The sequence below is a fragment of the Leptinotarsa decemlineata genome, unplaced genomic scaffold, assembly GCF_025532065.1.
Source record: "Leptinotarsa decemlineata unplaced genomic scaffold, Ldec_3_MD MMD2_tig00026358_RagTag_RagTag, whole genome shotgun sequence".
In the NCBI taxonomy this organism is placed as follows: Eukaryota; Metazoa; Arthropoda; class Insecta; order Coleoptera; family Chrysomelidae; genus Leptinotarsa; species Leptinotarsa decemlineata.
The window spans coordinates 9,115,980-9,136,112 of record NW_027412703.1 but is presented as its reverse complement, the minus strand read 5'-3'; the positions used below and the strand labels follow the sequence as shown (position 1 = coordinate 9,136,112).

The 20,133-nt window shown below is 36.2% G+C and overlaps 1 protein-coding gene and 1 long non-coding RNA gene across 4 annotated transcripts in view; one reads left to right on the top strand and one right to left on the bottom strand.

The window, feature by feature from the left end:
* The window catches only part of LOC141486590 (uncharacterized), a 37,351-nt gene extending 27,480 nt beyond the window's left edge, over positions 1–9,871 (bottom strand). The window contains exon 1 of the long non-coding RNA XR_012467937.1: positions 9,770–9,871. This is a non-coding gene — a long non-coding RNA (uncharacterized lncRNA). The remainder of the gene's footprint in view (positions 1–9,769) is intronic.
* LOC111508774 (uncharacterized) lies at positions 9,308–17,395 on the top strand. Of its 3 annotated transcripts, XM_023164380.2 has the most exons (6): positions 9,309–9,439; positions 9,500–9,729; positions 9,790–9,917; positions 9,974–10,065; positions 12,193–12,409; positions 16,889–17,395. In XM_023164380.2, the coding sequence occupies exons 2-6, from the start codon at positions 9,599–9,601 to the stop codon at positions 17,296–17,298; spliced, it is 978 nt and encodes a 325-aa protein (XP_023020148.2). In that variant the 5' UTR covers positions 9,309–9,439; positions 9,500–9,598; the 3' UTR covers positions 17,299–17,395. The 3 variants fall into 3 exon arrangements, with proteins under 3 accessions (XP_074040894.1, XP_023020148.2, XP_023020147.2); XM_074184793.1 differs by lacking the exon at positions 9,500–9,729 and having other exon boundaries at positions 9,308–9,439; XM_023164379.2 differs by lacking the exon at positions 9,309–9,439 and having other exon boundaries at positions 9,452–9,729.
* The last annotated feature ends 2,738 nt before the right edge of the window (positions 17,396–20,133 follow it).

Below are 20,133 nucleotides of genomic sequence, written 5' to 3'. Positions count from 1 at the left end.
TAGTTTTAAACACTTCCAATTATTTTTTCAAAAAATGAATTAGCTATGAAAACAAATTGTGTGATCTGTCATAGAACTCATCATTGGTACTGTTTCAGGTAGGGTTGTTTCCTTTGAATATTAGAAGATTTTACCACTGAAATATATGGTAGATCAGAACAGTTCGGTTTGTTAATGAATCATATAAAACTCTGTTTCATGTATGATCTAGTTGGCTGTTTTTAGTGAAATGCTTTGCAAGAATCCGTCGTAGAGGTCCTCGATTTTTTCTCCATTCGTTGTTTGAGTTTTCAGTCGAATTCCTAGATATGTTGTTGCTTATCACCACTTCTTACTTAGTACTAGGTACTTACTAGTAGAACAAAAAAACTCATTCGATCTGCCAGATATTTTGAAAACAGTTTGATTAATCACATTATAACGCTGGCTTGGTTGATAAAATACACATTGGGAAGAAAATTGATGTTCAGGTATGTGGAACAAGTATTTCTGTTGTATTTATTTCACGTCAGAGATTACAAATCTACCTTTCAGTCTTTTTGTGGGTTTGTAATAATATGAGTGGGTCTGTTTGAAGGTGATTGACAATGTTTCGTGATGAATTTCACTAGTTCGGACTTCCATTGTCTACTATATAAAATGATTTGAAATCCCTGAAACAAGTAAAAAAGAATAATAAAAAAAGAATAGTTAAAAATAACAATTATATTAAGCAACAATAAACCTGAAATGAAATGATAGTGAAATAACCTACAAGTAAAAATATAATAATTGAATAAATAAAAATTGAAGGAATGAAAAAAGAAGAAAATAATAAAAAGTGTAGAGATTCCAAGTCACGTTAGTTCACGACGTTTCGATTGTTGGTATCTACAATCGTCTTCGGGTGATGACTGATGATGACCCAGTCAGTTACTTGTAGGTTATTTCACTATCATTTCATTTCAGGTTTATTGTTGCTTAATATAATTGTTATTTTTAACTATTCTTTTTTAATTATTCTTTTTTACTTGTTTCAGGGATTTCAAATCATTTTATATAGTAGACAATGGAAGTCCGAACTAGTGAAAAAAATGAGTAGGTCTATAATGTTGACACTGCAATTTACTAAATTCGACCCTGCTCCTATGCTGAATCATGTTGTGAGTTCCATTAATAATTAGTCATAGTATTATATCCCATTTTTCGCTTTCATTTTCTCTTCCTTCAATTTGGCATATTTCAAATACTTTCTCGAATATATTATTTGAGTAGCACTCCTTTGTGAGATTTCTACTGAACAGTTCGTGAAGCTACAATACGTTTTCACTTGGGCGTTCAGCATGAACACGCCTGGTGTAGCAGTTTACAAATTGCACCTATTGCGGTTTTGTAATCTGTTCAATATAAACATCACACTTATGTGTTCGTTGAATAAGTAATGGTTATCATCGAGAATCGACCAATTCCATCACATATTTGTCGAATGAAGTGATCCCTAATTTCTGTCATAGTATTATAAACTTATGAATTATCTGTGATTGGCCTTAAAGTAGTCAGTTATGAATCTAGTCAACTGATATGATTAGTTTATGAATAATTTGAGATAGGTAATTACCCAACAAGAAATCACTCAATGGTTTTCATGAGGCTGAATTTCCACCAATAATGGCGCTACACAAATAGCTAACATAACCACCTCGGTTACTTTGGCAATAAAGTACAGCAATATTTCGTATTTTCTATTGTTCATCCCGAAACAGTGAAAAATGTATTTTGAAGGCATCATGAATATTTGAAATGACGAAAATTATAGTAATTCCTTCCCTGGAGAACTTCGATTCGTCAGTCCAGAGGATGGACTTCAAGAACCACGCGTCGTCAATATCTGCGTTTAGCAAGATAGTAGCTGTTTCAGGAGGACTTTCTTCAGTTTGTGTCTGAAAGTTACTTCTTTGAATGATCTACACATTCATGTATAGAGTTTCAAATTGATAACTTCCTTCCTTTCTTTGGAAGATTATCTCATCCCTTTTTTTTGTATCAGATGGAGTAGTAGAAAGCCAAAAACTTTCTTTCCCAAAAAATTAATCACTCCTAAAAATATAACTCCTTCAATTCAAATAAGATTCCTCTTGTCTGGGATTAAATCAAATAGGTGAATGAATGTCATTACGATGTCATCGATGACATAAGCAGATCAAGCTTATTCCGTGACATTCAAAATCGTTATTCATGAATGAAGTTTGTGTATTTTCTATAATGTTATCCAATTTGGTACTGAAGAGCCATAGGGCAAGTGTCTTAAGGCGAAACATCGGTGTATACCAGTGAGGGTGACAGTGTTCCATGTGGGTACAATTTATTACCATTTATTACCATTCAAAGTAGAACTCATGTGAATGATATCTGATTCTTATTCCACAACAAATGTTTGAAATACAAACTGAGTAGAGAAAAGTATATTCTGTATAATTCAGTATTCATATAGAAGTATTTGTTTCGAAAGAATTATTTTCTTTCGTGTAATTCAATGTTTATATGAAAGTTGCTGTTTCAGGAGGACTTTCTTTCAGTTTGTGTCTGAAAGTTACTTCTTTGCATGATCTATACATTCATGTATAGAGTTTCAAATTGATTACTTCCTTCCTTTCTTTGGAATATTCTCTCATCCCTTTTTTTGTATCTGATGGAGTAGTAGAAAGCCAAAAACTTTCTTTCCCAGGGAATTATAGAAAATAGTGGAAACTGAAAGAAAAATCCGAGCAGGGGGCGGTATACCTCTGTCAACATCTTAATCAGTCACCCTGCCACCTTTATATTTTGTTATAGTGTTGAAAAAAGAAAACGAAGAAATATAGCAGTGACGAAATCAAAAAACCGGCCGTCGGAGGCAGTACAAATTCACCACCACAATTTGCCACTTTCATATTTTGTTATAGTAGTCACAACTGGAAATGAAGAAATATGGCAGAGGTGAACTCAAACAATCGGCCGTCGGGGGCGGTAGAGATCCAGCAATATTTTCATTAGAGACTCTGCTACCTTCATTTTTTGATATAGTAGTCACAACTGAAAATAAAGAAATATGGCAGAGGTGAAATGAAAAAACCGGCCGTTTGGGGCGGTACAGATCCAGAAATATTTTTATTAGAGACTCTGCCACTGGAAATAAAGAAATATGGCAGAGGTGAAATGAAAAAACCGGCCGTCGGGAGAGGTAAAGATGGAACAATATTTTTATTACAGACTCTGCCACCTTCATACTTTGGTATAGTGGTCACAACTGAAAATAAAGAAACATGGCATAGGTGAAATCAAAAAACCGGCTGTTGGGGGCGGTACAGATGGAACAATATTTTTATTAGAGACTCTGCCACCTTCATATTTTGGTATAGTGGTCACAACTGGAAAAAAAAAGAAATATGTCAGAGGTGAAATGAAAAAACCGGCCGTCTGGGGCGGTACAGATCCAGACATATTTTTATTAGAGACTCTGCCACCTTCATATTTTGGTATAAGGATCACAACTGAAAATTAAGAAATATGGCAGAGGTGAAATGAAAAAACCGGCTGTCGGAGGCGGTAAAGATCCAGCAATATTTTTATTTGAGACTCTGCCACCTTCATATCCTGGTACAGTGATCACAAATGGAGATAAACAAATATGTCAGAGGTGAAATGAAAAAACCGGCCGTCTGGGGAGGTAAAGATCCAGCAATATTTTTATTAGAGTCCCTGCCACCTTCATATTTTGTTATAGTGGTCACAACTGGAGATAAAGAAATATGGCAGAGGTTAAATAAAAAAACCGGCCGTCGGGGGCGGTACAGATCCAGAAATATTTTCATTAGATACTCTGCCACCTTCATATTTTGGTAAAGTGGTCAAAATTGAAAATTAAAAAATATGGCAGAGGTGAAATCAAAAAACCGGCCGATGGGGGCGGTGCAGATGAAGCAATATTTCCATTAGAGACTCTGCCACCTTCATATTCTGGTATAGTGGTCACAACCGGAAATAAAGAAATATGGCAGAGGTGAAATAAAAAAAAAAAACCGGCCGTCAAGGACGGTACAGATGAAGCAATATTTTCATTAGTGTCTCTGCCACCTTCATATTGTGTTATAGTGGTCACTACTGGATATAAAGAAATATGGCAGAGGTTGAATAAAAAAACCGGTCGTCGGGGGCGGTACAGATCCAGAAATATTTTTATCAGAGACTCTGCCACCTTCATACTTTGGTATAGTGGTCACAACTAGAAATGAAGAAATATGGCAGAGATAAAATAAAAAAACCGGCTGTCGGGGACGGTACAGATCCAGCAATATTTTCATTAGAGACTCAGCCACCTTCATATTCTGGTACAGTGGTCACAACTGGAAATAAAGAAATATGGCAGAGGTGAAATCAAAAAACTGGCCGTCGGTGGCGGTACAGATGGAACAATATTTTTATTAGAGACTCTGCCACCTTCATATTTGGGTATAGTGGTCACAACTGGAAAAAAAGAAATATGTCAGAGTTGAAATGAAAAAACCGGCCGTCTGGGGCGGTACAGATCCAGCAATATTTTTATTAGAGTCCCTGCCACCTTCATATTTTGTTATAGTGGTCACAAGTGGAGATAAAGAAATATGGCAGAGGTTAAATAAAAAAACCGGCCGTCGGGGGCGGTACAGATCCAGAAATATTTTTATTAGATACTCTGCCACCTTCATATTCTGGTATAGTGGTCACAATTGAAAATAAAGAAATATGGCAGAGGTAAAATAAAAAAACCGGCCGATGGGGGCGGTGCAGATGAAGAAATATTTTCATTAGAGACTCTGCCACCTTCATATTCTGGTATAGTGGTCACAACTGGAAATAAAGAAATATGGCAGAGGTGAAATAAAAAAACCGGCCGTCGGGGACGGTACATATGAAGCAATATTTTCATTAGAGTCTCTGCCACCTTCATATTGTGTTATAGTAGTCACAACTGGATATAAAGAAATATGGTAGAGGTTAAATAAAAAAACCGTCGTCGGGGGCGGTACAGATCCAGAAATATTTTTATCAGAGACTCTGCCACCTTCATATTTTGGTATAGTGGTCACAACTAGAAATAAAGAAATATGGCAAAGGTAAAATTAAAATACCGGTTGTCGGGGACGGTACAGATCCAGCAATATTTTCATTAGAGACTCTGCCACCTTCATATTCAGGAATAGTAGTCACAACTGAAAATAAAGGAATATGGCAGAGGTGAAATAAAAAAAACGGCCGTTGGGGGCGGTACAGATCCAGCAATATTTTTATTAGAGACTCTGCCACCTTCATATTTTGGTACAGTGGTCACAACTGGAAATAAAGAAATATGGCAGAGGTGAAATAAAAAAAACTGGCCGTCGGGGGCGGTACAGATGAAGCAATATTTTTATTAGAGACTCTGCCACGTTCATATTTTGATATAGTGGTCACAACTGGAAATAAAGAAATATGGCAGAGGTAAAATAAAAAACCGGCCGTCGAGGGCGGTACAGATCCAACAATAGTTCCATTAGAGACTCTGCCACCTTCATATTTCGGTATAGTGGTCACAACTAGTAATAAAGAAATATGGCAGAGGTAAAATGAAAAACCGGCCGTCGGGGGCGATACAGATCCAGCAATACTTTTGTCAGAGGCCTAGTCACTTTCATATTTTGTAGTAGTTTATTGATTAAGTATATAGAGAAATGGCAGGTAGAAAATTTAAACCGACACATGCAAAATAAAAGCAAAATTATTACCAATGAATGGCAATGCAAACTGAATCATAGTACTTATCATGATCTCAAAAGAAAACAAAATGTAAATCACATCCTAAAAAATGCAATCTTATTATAAATCAAAGTCAATGCAAACTAAATTTCACAACAAAACTATCTCTCAACACAAAATATCTTAAAAATCTATATCGAAAGCCATTTGACATACACATCACACAAAATCATAATAAATCAATAACAATACAAACTGAACTCTATATCACAATATAATATCAAAAAATTAATATGAATAAAATTCAAATCGGTAGCCTATTGGTAAAATAACACAAATTTGTAATAAATAACAGACTCTGTTTACTGTATTCTACAATGCTTTTTCTTGCAGTTCTCCCTATTATTTGGCGACTGGGCGCGAAAATAAAAATTGAATAGAAGGGGGGTTCTTGTGACACATCATTTTGAAGCTCCTGACGAAAACTTTATAACCCTAGAATATAAAGTCCATATCTTCACCTACTACAAAATGGCGGCACATTTAATAATTATTCGAAATCATCGATTCTTAAATTAACGAAATGAGAAAATGTTCGAAATGGTTGTCTTGAACTTTTTGACATAAGAACAGCCTAACCGATATTTCACGTCGAATTTTTTCTAAAACTGTAACGTTGATATTTCTACAAATATTCATTATTCTCTGCCGTATATCTAATATTGAAGCAGGTTTAGTTTCGTACAATTTTGCGCTTGAAACAGCCCTAAAAAAAACTCCAAAAGTGTCAAATCTGGCGAGAGGTGCCTCCCGTTCCGTAGGACTTCGACGACCAACCCAACCACCGAAGAAATTGATATCTAAATAGTTTCTGGCTTGTCTGAAGTTGTGGTGCTCTAGCTTGTTGGAATACAATATCCATATCGAATTCATTAGGAGTCGCTTCGACGATTTTGGTGATTAGAGTGCCCGCGTTTTTATTCGTCAATTTTACACCAAAATATAGTATTCAAGCATCAATTTCATTATTCCAAGTTTGAAATTTCTCAAATGAACCATTCAAAAAATGAAAGGGGGGAACTTTAAGGAAAAGCACTGTAGAATACAGTACGCAGTGTCTCTTATTTATTATAAATTTGTATTATTTCACCAATAGGCTCCAGATTATATCGTGATAAGAGTTCAGTTTGTATTGTTATTGATTTATTATGATTTAATGTGATGTGTATGTCAAATGGCTTTTGATAATGATTTTTAAGATATTTTGTGTTTTGAGATTGTTGTGTTGTGAAATTTAGTTTGCGTTGACTTTGATTTATGATGTAATAGCATTTTTTAGGATGTGATTTACATTTTGTTTTTTTTTTATATTATAATAAGTAATATAATTCAGTTTGCATTGTCATTCATTGGCTATAATTTTGCATTTATTCTGCATGTGCTGGTTTTAATTTTCTATCTGCCTTTTCTCTTTATACTGAATCAATAAACTACAACAAAATAGGAAAGTGACTGGGCCTCTAACAAAAGTATTGTTGTTGGATCTGTACCACCCCCGATGATCGGTTTTTTGATTTCACCTCTGCCATATTTCTTTATTTCCAGTTGTGACCACTATACCAAAATATGAAGGTGGCAGAGTCTCTAATATGAAAATTGCTGGATCTGTACCCTCATCGACAGCCGGTTTTTTCATTTCACCTATGACATATTTCTTTATCTCCAGTTGTGACCACTATACCAAAATATATAGGTGGCAGAGTCTCTAATAAAAATATTGCTGGATCTGTACCGCCCCCGACGGCCGGTTTTTTAAATTCACCTCTGCCATATTTCCTTATTTCCAGTTGTGACCACTATACCAAAATATTAAGGTCTCTAATAAAAATATTGCTGGATCTGTACCCTCCTCGACAGCCGGTTTTTTCATTTAACCTATGTCATGTTTCTTTATTTCCAATTGTGACCACTATACCAAAATATGACGGTGGCAGAGTCTCTGATCAAAATATTACTGGATCTGTACCCCCCCGACATCCGGTTTTTTGATTTCACCTCTGCCATATTTCTTTATTTCCAGTTGTGACCACTATACCAGAATATGAAGGTGGCAGAGTCTCTAATAAAAATATTGCTTTATCTGTACCGCCTTCGACGGCCGGTTGTTTGAGTTCACCTCTGCCATATTTCTTTATTTCCAGTTGTGACTACTATAACAAAATATGAAAGTGGCAGAGTCTCTAATAAAAATATTGCTGGATCTGTACCGCCCCCGACGGCCGGTTTTTTAAATTCACCTCTGCCATATTCCTTCATTTCCAGTTGTGACCACTATATCAAAATATGAAGGTGGCAGAGTCTCTAATAAAAATATTGCTGGATCTGTACCGCCCCCGACGGCCGGTTGTTTGAGTTCACCTCTGCCATATTTCTTTATTTCCAGTTGTGACTACTATAACAAAATATGAAAGTGGCAGAAACTCTAATAAAAATATTGGTGAGTTTGTACCGCCTCCGACGGCCGGTTATTTGATTTCGTCACTTCTATATTTCTTCGTTTACTTTTATCAATACTATAACAAAATATAAAGGTGGCAGGGTGTCTGATTAAAATGTTGATAGAGGTATACCGCCCTCTGCTCGGATTTTTCGTTTAGTTTCCACTATTTTCTATTATTTCCGTTATTTCAAATATTCATGATGCCTTCAAAATACATTTTTCACTGTTTCCGGAAAAAGATTAGAAAATACGAAATATTGCTGAACTTTATTGCCAAAGTAACCGAGGTAACATAACTGTTGTTCGACGGAATGTTAAACACGGGTTATGTTTATTTTTGCGTGCGTTGATTTATTTCATTGTGAATTTGTGAGAGAAATGTTTTTAGTGCGTTTACTATAAGACATGAGAAACTGTTGAATAGGCAAAATGAATAACTCACTCACGAGAAGCACAAGAAACTACAACAGAATATGAAAACAGCTTACAGTAGTTTGTTTCTGTTTCACCTCTGGCTCTGGCAAAATGTCCGATAAATGTATCTGGACGAGTTTATCATATCTCGTGGCGGCTCTGGTAAAATCAAAGAATTTTTACTCTGACCACCAGAGGGCAATGGCAGTACGATGTATGTCAGTATTTGATGTGAGTATCAATCAACAGGATAAGGTAGCTAGCAGTCGCTGGCAACCTGTCATCCGTATCATATTGAAGTCGGGATGTACGCCAAAATTAAAATGTCTGCAACAGCTTCACAGTTCTGTTGGTAATCACATTAAATACTGACATCATACTAGCATCGCCATCTAGTGGTCAGGGTAAGTATTAAGAATTTTAAGGTACACGAAAATGCCAGTTCTGAGCTTCTATGATAATAGTCATAAAAAAGTAATTGTCTATGAATCCTTAGACAATGGAAAAATCATGAATAGTGATTTTATTTGTGAAACATTATCGCCTTCAAGTTCTTATGTCTCATGTATATTCAACTTGAAAGTCTACTGTATAGATGGAGCCAGTCACAAGCGAATATGTTTTTTAAACTGTTGAGGAAATGGAAATACATTGTTTCGTTAGCATGAAAACAATCGATTTCCTAATCGCGAAGTATTTTCATATGGAGATCAACGAAAATATAGGTACATTCAAGATCTACGTGAATAGTAACTACTCACACATGTTATATGCTCTCATATACGATATCTACATGTAGGTAAACTTTGAAACGTTACATAATGACTCGATGTCAATAACATCTTACGCTTTCAGAATGTCTATCATGTTCAATAATCTGAAGTCCGATAAACTTTTAGAATCTCGTTGATAATGAGAGACTGATGAATAATTTTGATATGGTAATTAGTTTCAATGATTTTTTTTTCAAAATTATACCCTCACTTGATGTGTACATTGAGGTTATGTAGAAGGAATACAGTTGTGTTGTATACATTATTTCCTGATCTCGCTATCAACTTTAGATATTATTTTACGTCAAAAAAGTAAGGTAATGAGTGAGTTGGATCAATATGTGCTACTAACCTTTTTTTAATCTATTTCAGTCTACAACTAGCGATGGCAACACCTAAGAAACTTTTTGAAGGCAAAACTGATAGATTCAATGGAGTTACTGTCGACTCTACTCTAGAAAAGTGTGAAAATGTGGAACAGTTCTCACGCAAACTTGAAGGTAAAACTCACATCAGTATCTGAAATATCTAATATTGATTGGAAAAACGTTTCTAGATTCGCTGGAATTCTGGAAACAAAACGGAAAAAGGGGACTGTGGTTCAAAGTTAACCTCACACACACAGATTGGGTACCTGTCTTGGCAAAGGTTAGTTTAGTGTTCAGTTTATTACAGTTTTGGAGAAAGATAAAAATAGAATGTGGGTCATGCAATTCAGTCATTCAACAAAGCAAGGGTAATGAATGGGTTCAAATCGCCATGTGATGATGACGCTATATTTTTGAAACCTTCGAGAAGGTCCTAGTATACTTCTGTTCAATACTGATTTATCCATGAAATCAAATATTCTCAATATAAATTAACATAAAATTGTATAACATTTTATAGTGATTCCATGCAGCGACATCTTCCCATCGGAGCTTACAGCTATTGTGTACGAATTACTGTAACGATAATTTTTGGTAATCCCAACTAAAATGAGAAATTTGCTCAAAAAAATGTGATTTTGAAGAAAATTTTTCGAAATTGAATCTCAGAAATATTTGATTCACAAGACTAAATAACATTTCATTATTTGTTTTCTATTTGTGGTTGGTAGATGGCGCCACAGGCAATGAACAGTTCAGTTTGATGTGTGGTCGAGTCGCAATTCACTCATTCAGTGGTGTAGCTACCATTTGCCATGGGTGACAATCCAGTGCGTGAATTGGTAATGCCCATTGGCGTCGTTTCCTACGAGTGGAAAATGGATCAAGAGTCGATATGAATTTATATAAGGTATATCAGAGGTCAATATAAATGGAAACTGTTTTGTATTTCAGATTCAGCATACCCAAAACCTCTCTTATACAAAATTATTTTGAAAAATCCCGAAAAGTAGTTGCGAAGGAAGAATTAAAAATCAAGTTTCCACACATTTGAGTGCATATAACTACCAAACTTCTATCTTGAAGTCAGTTTTTCGAACCAACGATTAAGTAAAAATTTCAAATAACGTTTCTGAAACGTAACTGAATTTTCATTGATTTTGAGGAATAATTTTTTACAGCTTCAAAAATTTCTCAATACAAATTCAAGTTGCATGCACACATCCACTTTTTGTATATGAGTTACCATGGTGTGTATTGCTGGTAACAAGAAAATCATTCTAGGCTTGGTCTGACATGATAATGATGTTTCATCTTCTTGACAGAAACTGGATGTCCTTAAGCTTGCAAAATTTTATCCTTAATGCATCCCTCATAATGCACGTTTTCTTGAGATATTTGCTGGACATCTTGGAAAAGTCAGAAAATAGTAGGTGGTCCGTTGCCCGGAATTCTTATAACGTACCCCTAAATTATTTCTAATCAAGTTCAGGAAATCCCTCGCGTAAGCTCTGGCAGGAAGTGAGTTGTCTCAGACGTAACTTTGAAACTGAGAATCTGCTAATGGTAGAGCTACTCGTTATATATCCCACCCCCGTAATGGATCGTAAGGCAATGTTCATCTTTAGATGTCCAAAGACTTTGCATTTCGACTTTCCTTTTTATTCTTTATCCTTTTCTCTCTTTCCCATTTCTCTTCCCTCTATATTTTAATTTTTCTCCGTTTCCACTACGCCCACGAAACGTTAGTCCAAGAGCCAAATTTAGCTGGCCACACATAGATCGAATTACTTTGATTAGATGAGTTACATGTTACTGTATCGCAGAAGAAATGTAAACAATATATGCGTGTTCTCGTAAACTGGTGAACACATTGGTCAGAGCCATTTTGCTAAGTTTTTGATATTTTTCACGTTATCCATCTGAGTGACGTTTCGAGTCATATTGTTTTGAAACATTCGTTCTGTGTAGGTGCTTGGAACATTATCTCTTTGTTCATGTGAACCTTTTTTTTCGATGGTATTTCTCATTCGATTAATTCCCACAAGAAAATGCTTTCTCATCCAATGCTCAATAAAACACAGTCAGTGGTCAAATAAGTCGTATCAAAATGAAAAAAAATCGTCATAACGTTGCGAAAGCTTATGCAATTGATTCAGTGCCGAGTGAGATCTCCAATTTATCAATCAGCTTGTAACAACACTAGTATCGTGTATAGATATTCTAAATAATGAACTACAAATGTTTCTGATTGGAGACTAGCAACTCATTCAGTAAGAGTATATTCTCGAAGAATGATTTTTATGAATTTGCACAAGTTGGTGTGATTGATATTCGTGATGATCAATCAACTCATTCATGAATGATATCGACTCAGTTAGCTAGCGGTTTATTTTGTTATTTGCAGCATGGGTTCAAATTCCACCATTCTCGCGAGGAGTACGTCATGATGTATTTATGGTTACCTGAAACCGAAGAGTGTAACATTCCAAAGTACGCCCATACGATGGTAGGAGTTGGAGCAGTTGTGGTTAATGACAAGTCTCAAATTTTAGTTGTATGCGAAAAATACTCTGTGATAAATCGCCCATTCTGGAAACTTCCTGGAGGATATGTAGAGCCAGGTGAAAAAATATTCTCATATTTCATTTACATTGTTGCAGATTATTTTTTCAATATTTTCACGAACTGGGTCTCTCAACCTGTAAGTATTATCAGAACAAAAATTACAGGTCAAATGACAAGTTATATCGCTTGGTATATTCAAACGTAATCACACCATGCGAAGAAAAGATGCAATATGGAAATAATCAATTATTTACGAATGAAAAAACTGAATAATTTCAAGACTATCAAATTCTGTTGATTAGATTGCAACTAGTTGAATTTTTTTACCAGTCCGTTATTTTGTCATAAAAATCACTGGACTCATCTCAATGGACAATATATCCATTCGATTACAAATTCAGTAAACATGTTTTCATTTATACGCAAGAGAAACGTTTAATTTTCATCTTAAAATAATTGATAGCATCATGCAGGGCATTTCAATGAAAATTTGATCCTCCCTGTGAGTCAAAACTGAAAGGGTGATCGGAGAATTCAAGGTACACGTCAATCTTTATTTTTAAAGGGAGTAATCTTGATATGAGTCGTACCCGAAACTCCACCCTGAAATGTATTCATAGAAGTACAATAAATTCAATACATTTCTCATTTCAAAACTCCTTATCCTCATCACTGTTGAGTTTGAAACCTAGGCCGACTAAGATGAAAAATTGACACTCACAGGATGAAATGAAATGTAGGGATTGAAGAAAAAAACCTGACAAACTGTAAAATATATCAGCTATCCGACCCAACATCGGACGGGTAGCAGAAAATGTATGCCTACATTTTTTTGTCGTAGTTTCACGCCAGCTTGTAATTAATAATAATGAACTTGAAGTGCATCAGTTTGTCGAACAAAAGTAACGCAATTGCAAACTCTTTTCATTACACGCGCTTGAATTCATTTTATCGTGCTGTAGTTTTCATTTTGCGATAACTCCTAATTGGGATTAGTATCATATTCGTCTAAATAGGTCTCCAATTACCACATTATACGTGACCCTTATTTTAAATATTGAAATGGATATAGTAGGCTATTCTTGAAGGAAATACATATATCATCGCAGACTTTTTGTAGATCTATGGAAGCAGAACATTTGTTATGTTATGTTTCGATAGCAATTTTCATGAAAGCTCCTTGAATGGCATCACTGCCCCGACTTCTCATATCATACTTCAACGAATCCATACGAAACATCAATAAATTACACACACAAATCTTCATTTCGAATTGAGTACTTTTTGAATTCAACGCATTCTGATAGACAGAAAGACCAAGAAATAAACGCGGCGGAGAGAACTTTGTATTATAATGTAGTGATGAATTATATAGAGAGTCGGTATCTTCACACTGATAATCTTAATTAGATTATTCACATGTTACATCCAATGATTTTGGGAGTATAATATGTACTCAAAGTATGCCAGAAAGTCAGTAGTAACCTAAAAACTATGGCGGATAAAGAATAAAGGATCATCATATATAGTCTACGATGAATATATTGTATAAGATATTAGTAGTATATATTGCTTAATGGAATATACATATGTCACCAATATTTGGAATAACGCAATCAAGAATCATGGAGAGTCAAGTTGTTGCGCTTGATATTTCTAAGGTCTTTGACCGTTTGTGGCACGCGGGTTTGCTGGCCAAACTTCGAATCTATCAAAAACAAAAGTAGCTTCCTATCGTTGCCTGATCCCAGTTGTACACTTGAATAATATTCAAATTGACAATGTAACCACTTCTAAATTCCTTGGCATGTTCATTAACAATAATTCATATATAGATAGTTTGAAATCCAAGCTCTGCTCTTTATGTTATGCAATAAAAGTAACTGCATTGGAGCTCATAGTACCTAGAATGGTTTGTCATTTCCTCTTTGAATCTCATTTTGATTATGGTTTTGGCTTTAGGGGTGTGTATTCTACCACATGCTTTCTATAGGTATCATTGATACAAAATCGCGCAATACGATGCATATGTAAAGCTAAGTCTAGGAACTCTGTCGGCTTGTCGAATCATTTTTGTGTATGGCTCCTTAGCTCTCTGAAAGAACGTTCAGTGCTAGTGGCCGTCGATGGATATATCTCAAATACTTTCACCATCAACGCTGGTGTTCCCCAGGGATCCATATTGTCTCCAACCCTCTTGTTATTGTATATCAATGACTTTTTGGAAAAAAAAAGAATCCAATATATTGGTTTGTTGATCACAGCACACTTGTCTTGTCATTGCATTTGGATTCCGGGACATTGGCTGTGGATGCATATCTCCACCAGCAAAAGGAGGTTCGATATCTTAATGAGGATCTAGAAGTAATTTCGAATTGAAATGAAAGTAACCAGGTACAATTCAATGCCACAAAAACTCAGGCATCGGTTTTCTCCTAAAACATAAATGTTTATGAACCGGATATAATAATTTCTGGTCAGGCAATTCCGCTTTCTGCTTCAATGAGTTTGGTGGGAGTTAAAATGGGCACCAATGTGTCTTGGCTCAATCATGTCGCTGGAATTGCAAAAGCTGCTTCTCAAAAGCTTGGAATACTGTTCCGAACCAGAAAACTGTACACACCCCAGCAACTTATGATGCTTTATAAAGTTCTCCTGTATGGAGCTCCGCCCCCAAACATACCCCGAAGCTGCTGGATTCCATTCAGAAAAAAACCATTCTCCTGATTGGAGACGCGAACATTATTTGCAACCTTGATAGTCTGGAATATCGAAGAAAGGTTGGAGATTTGTCTCTCTTCTATACTTTCATGAGAAGTGTTAAAGTGACATTTGATTCCACCGAGAGTAGTACATATCAGAAATACGCGACGGACTGTGGCTGCTCATCGTGGCTGTTTGAGAACTCTTTCATTTGGAGAACGGCGTTTATATGGAATAATATTCCCGAGAAAGTTTTACCGAATGGATTTGATCTCCAACGATTTAAATTCAATGTGAATACCTACTTTAGCACAGGCACCACTCTAAGAGCGCCTCAAGGATTTTTCTGTAGTGCTTGTGTTTCGCCTTTAAAAAAGGCCAGTAATGAGTCAATAAGACTAAAAACATTGTTTGTTGTGAAGATGGTGAAGAAAGCCCTTGTATGGCTACTTGAGAACTTTGAAACATGCATTTTGTGAAACGGTTTTGAAAATGATATGCCAAAATTCCTGCGTTTTCATTTTTTTCCATAAAATGAATGGGCTTGTTTCATGCTATGGAAAATGATACTTGTTTGCTTATAGACTGATCAAGTTGGGGGTATATTATACTTATCAAGCCTTATCGGTTCCAAAATCTCTTTATAGCAAGTATGACCAACCGTTTGAGAAACATGAACCTCATATCAGTTTATCTTGACATCGGTAAGGAAAAATGAGATATCCAGAGCTCAAACTTAGAAAAAATAGCGGAATTAATGAAACTCCAATGAAATTCATTGAGACATTAATTCAAATCTTATCATCATTCGATAGGTCTCTCGATTCTCTGCCGGATCTCTTCATTCAAGACTTTCATTGTGATATATAAGGTTTGTTCCGGTTTTAACATCCTAAATTGTTTGGAAACTGCGCCAGACATGTTGCGTCCAAGCAAAAAATCTCAAACAGTCTAAATAGTCTCGGACACTTGGTTAAACCAGAATGCATTTGGAGAAGACCACTGTGCCATCTATCCTATATATGAAGAGATGAAGATGAGAAAATACTATTGATCTTGTCCATTTTGTTATGAAGCCTTTCCTTGTAGTCAGTTCACATGTTATCTAACCTTAATAACCAATTATTTAAATCAAATAAATAAAATAACATCCTGGAAAGTAGCCCAAAAAAATTTCCACATGAATGCACATGAGCAACGGGAATGGTTCTCAACAGTTTAGCCTCGAGAGCAAGAACGATTCGGGACGGTTCCAGACAGTTTAGGATCATTTCACAGTCGAAACCAGAACAGAGGATTCATCAATCCAAGCTTATCCTCAATAAACCAGACCGCTCTATATCAATTGCGCATAATCCTGACGTCCTAGAACCTGAATTTCGTAGAACAAGCCTATAATAACCATAATATTGCTTTCCAGCTTACCAAAACTACAGGAAGTGCTCCTGAGTGTGCAACTGACGGCCCATCTCACGAAATAGAACATTATTACGGTCTCGCAAGAATTGATTTCCACAAAAACGGATCACAATGAATAATGCATCGATTGAAAATATGAATGAAATAACTAAAATGAGAAAATAAACTAATCATATTCTGCGACCTACTTATAGCAATTTATTACGTCCTTTATCGCCGTTTCTTGACTGAGCTTGCGAGATATTTCTTCGAATTATTTTTTAATTAAACCAAAACAAGCTAGGATCGATTATTTGTTACCATTCAACATTACACAAGAATAGGCAACTATGCTATATTAACGTATACTCTATCTCTTCTTTTCACGAGATCCCTATGCATAGACTGTCCTGTAATCTTTCATTTATTTCCAGGTGAAAATCTGATCGACGCAGCTATCCGAGAAGTACAAGAAGAAACAAATATACTGACACAGTTTCAATCTGTTCTCACATTCAGACAAACGCATAAAGGTATGTTCGGCTGCTCAGATATCTACACGGTCGTCAGCCTCAAACCTCTTTCGGAAAATATAGAAAAATGTGATCGAGAAATCGCCAAGTGCCAGTGGATGGATATCGATGAGTATATGAATCACCCTCAAGTTCACGATCTGAATCGATTTTTTGTTCAAAAATATTTAGAGTACAAAAAACATAATATTAAGATTAACTGTTTTAATGGTATTCATCAAATAATTAAAAAACCCTATACTGTTTATTCAGTAACAAAAGGAGATTTTGTGGATGAAAATAACACGGACAAGGGTGAAAGTGATAGTTGAATCATACCTACTATCATAATATATATTGAGTTGTTTATTGTCAAATATCGATGATAATGATCCAAGTTATTTGTTAATAAAAATTATTTTTAAATGAGTTATTCAATGGAATTTTCCCTAATGAAATTATAATGAGAATAATGTGAAAACAGTGAACGAGTATACATGAACAGATTTGAAATTAGGAGAATCCGATATGTGAATCATGTAATTACTTGGTTCATGAATGCCATTCATAGAAAGTCTGACCTCTGAGATCAAAATTGTGTCATTAGAATTGGTATGGTGTCTGGAAATTCATGGAATTTTTGAGATATGGCAAAAATTGCAAAAGTCAGTGAATAAATAATATTTTCGAAACTGGTATCCAAATTATGAATACTATTACACACCACTTGAAGAAAATAAATAACATTATCCATGATAATTATTATAGATTTTTCACACTAAATTTCATCAAACATATTGTTGAAAGCTTCATTGTGAGATTTTCACTAAACAGTTTTACAAAACCGCAACACGTATTTCGCCATACAATGGCTTCCTCAGAAGTGTAGAGCTCCATAGTTCTAGTTGGTCATTGAGGCTTTTGAATTAGGGAGGATGGATATGTTGCAAGCATTAGCAATGAATGACTTCTATGAAAATCCAAATTTCAAAACCCTCAATGACTAACTAGAACTATGCAGCTCTCCCCTTTCGAATTTTAGAATTTAGATAACTAGTTTAGGATCCATTGGTAGCTGGAGAAATCCATAAGTACGGTTTTTGGATCAACATCCAAATTTTGATATTTTATAAAAGTTGAAAAGTTATTGTTTTAGTGTTGGTATTGATGATTCTGGTAACTCTTGTTATTTCAGTTACCTATTTCTGCTAACAAAAGTATATTAAAGGACTTGTTTGTCAAAATACGTCAATTTAACAAACCGAAACTGGTTGTAAGAAATGTAAAACTAAGTAGAAATCGGACAAAAGTAATTAATCAAACAAGCAAAATCTATTTGTTGCAATTCTGTCACATAGATGCATGTAGAACAAAATGAGGAAAGATATTTTAGGTGTTCAAACTGCTGTCGTAAACTGTGCTCAAGAATGAGAATCAACAAATATTGAGTGAATAGGGATATCTCTCCTCACGGAAATACATTTTATGAAAGCGACAGAAACATCAAGTCTTGTGTTTCAAAAATAACCAAGGACCCTCTCAGACATTTTCTATAAAGTCAAAGCAAGATAACTAATGATAATGATGCTTTGCGGTACCCGAAAAAATAGTGAGATGCCTTGAACAACTGATACCACTCTGGCGGACTCGCTTCACCGTAACATCTGGTCAAGCCAGAGTCCAAACAGGGTGGGCCCCCTTCTCTTCTGCATTTCACTATTGCCATTATCCGTTTCGCTCAGAAATACTCTAGGGCATGAATATGGCACCCCCGAAAACCAGGGGCCAAGGTCCCCCATTTATTTTATATGAATGATCTTAAACTCTATGCCTTTGGAGAGAAGGACCTCTATCATTCCTTGACGGTGGTGGAAGAGTAAACGCATGCTATCGGTTTGGAATTCGGGATATACAAATGTGCAATGGTCCATCTTGAAATAGGACGATACTGGGATTACGGAGAGGATGTGCAGCTCGTAGATGAAAGTATCCTACACCTTTTGGATGCCGGAGAAGCGAATACTTCAATAGGCAATAGCAAAATAGGCAATAGCACTGAAGAACTCTCTCCGCGGCAATTGTCAGCACAAATTTCGATAGATCTGGTCAACGGAACTGCCGGGAAAGAAAAAGTTGCTGCAACAAATAAACTTACCGTTTTAATCTTACTCTACTCATTTGGAGTAGTGAAGTGGACACCGGGGGAGCTGTATCAACTCGGCGTATAGACCCGAAAAATAATTATGACGCAGTGCAATGCATCATGAGAGTTCGCATCCCAAAAATATCCGTTTCACGGTTGTACTTCCCCCTACAACAGGGAGGCCGTGGACTTTTGAGTTTGGATTATGTACATGACAGAATGGCATTAGATGTAGCCTGCAAAGTCATCGGGAGTTCGGATCTCCTTCTCTGCATGGTCGGCGACCATGAGAGAGCAGGAACTAGAGCATTTCTCTGTAGGACAGCTGCCCGAGCAGCTAATGAACTCGGTTCAGTTTTCGACACTGAACGAGGTGATCACAATTCTGTCACCGAGTTGGAACCCGTTCAGCAAAAGGCTCATATGAAATCCGCAGAGATCACCCCACTTCTGCGGCAACACAAGGATAAGTCAATGCATGAGGTCTTCTTCAATGACATTGAAGACCTTTTCTTATCAAAGCGCCTGACTTTCGCTTTCCTCAGGTCGAGTGGTCTGAAGTCAGAAACTGAGGGGGTCATCCTGGCATACAACGATGGTGTATTCAATACCTTAGTCCACCGCAGTCGAGTGATGGGTATAGAGGTTCCTGACACAAGGTGCAGCACCTGCCGCGAGGCGTCCGAGACCCTAATGCACTTGATATGAGCATGTCCAGCATATGCGGTCTTGGCTTATATTCATCTACATCACGCGGCCCTAAGAGTGCTATATTACTATCTATGGCACTTTTACTCTGCAGACTCTATCCAGACAACTCTGTCAAGAAGGTTGTTCTGATTATTGAAGTCATTGGTGGAATGATGCCCTCTTTACTCTGGAATCTTAAAATCATACCAGCTTGCCGCACTAAGGCAGATATCTCAGCCGGACAGATGCAGAAGGCTGTCATTCTTGGCTCACTGCGCTTCATTAGGGCTAATGATTCTAGGACCCAATGATCGCTTATCCCACGGTGTGGGGA

Coding starts and splice junctions, on each gene's coding strand:
- LOC111508774 (XM_074184793.1), top strand. CDS start 9,309: ATGAAAACAATCGATTTCCTAATCGCGAAGTATTTTCATATGGAGATC. Junction 9,440..9,789: donor CTCATATACGATATCTACAT/GTAGGTAAACTT, acceptor AATCTATTTCAG/TCTACAACTAGCGATGGCAA. Junction 12,410..16,888: donor TGGAGGATATGTAGAGCCAG/GTGAAAAAATAT, acceptor ATTTATTTCCAG/GTGAAAATCTGATCGACGCA.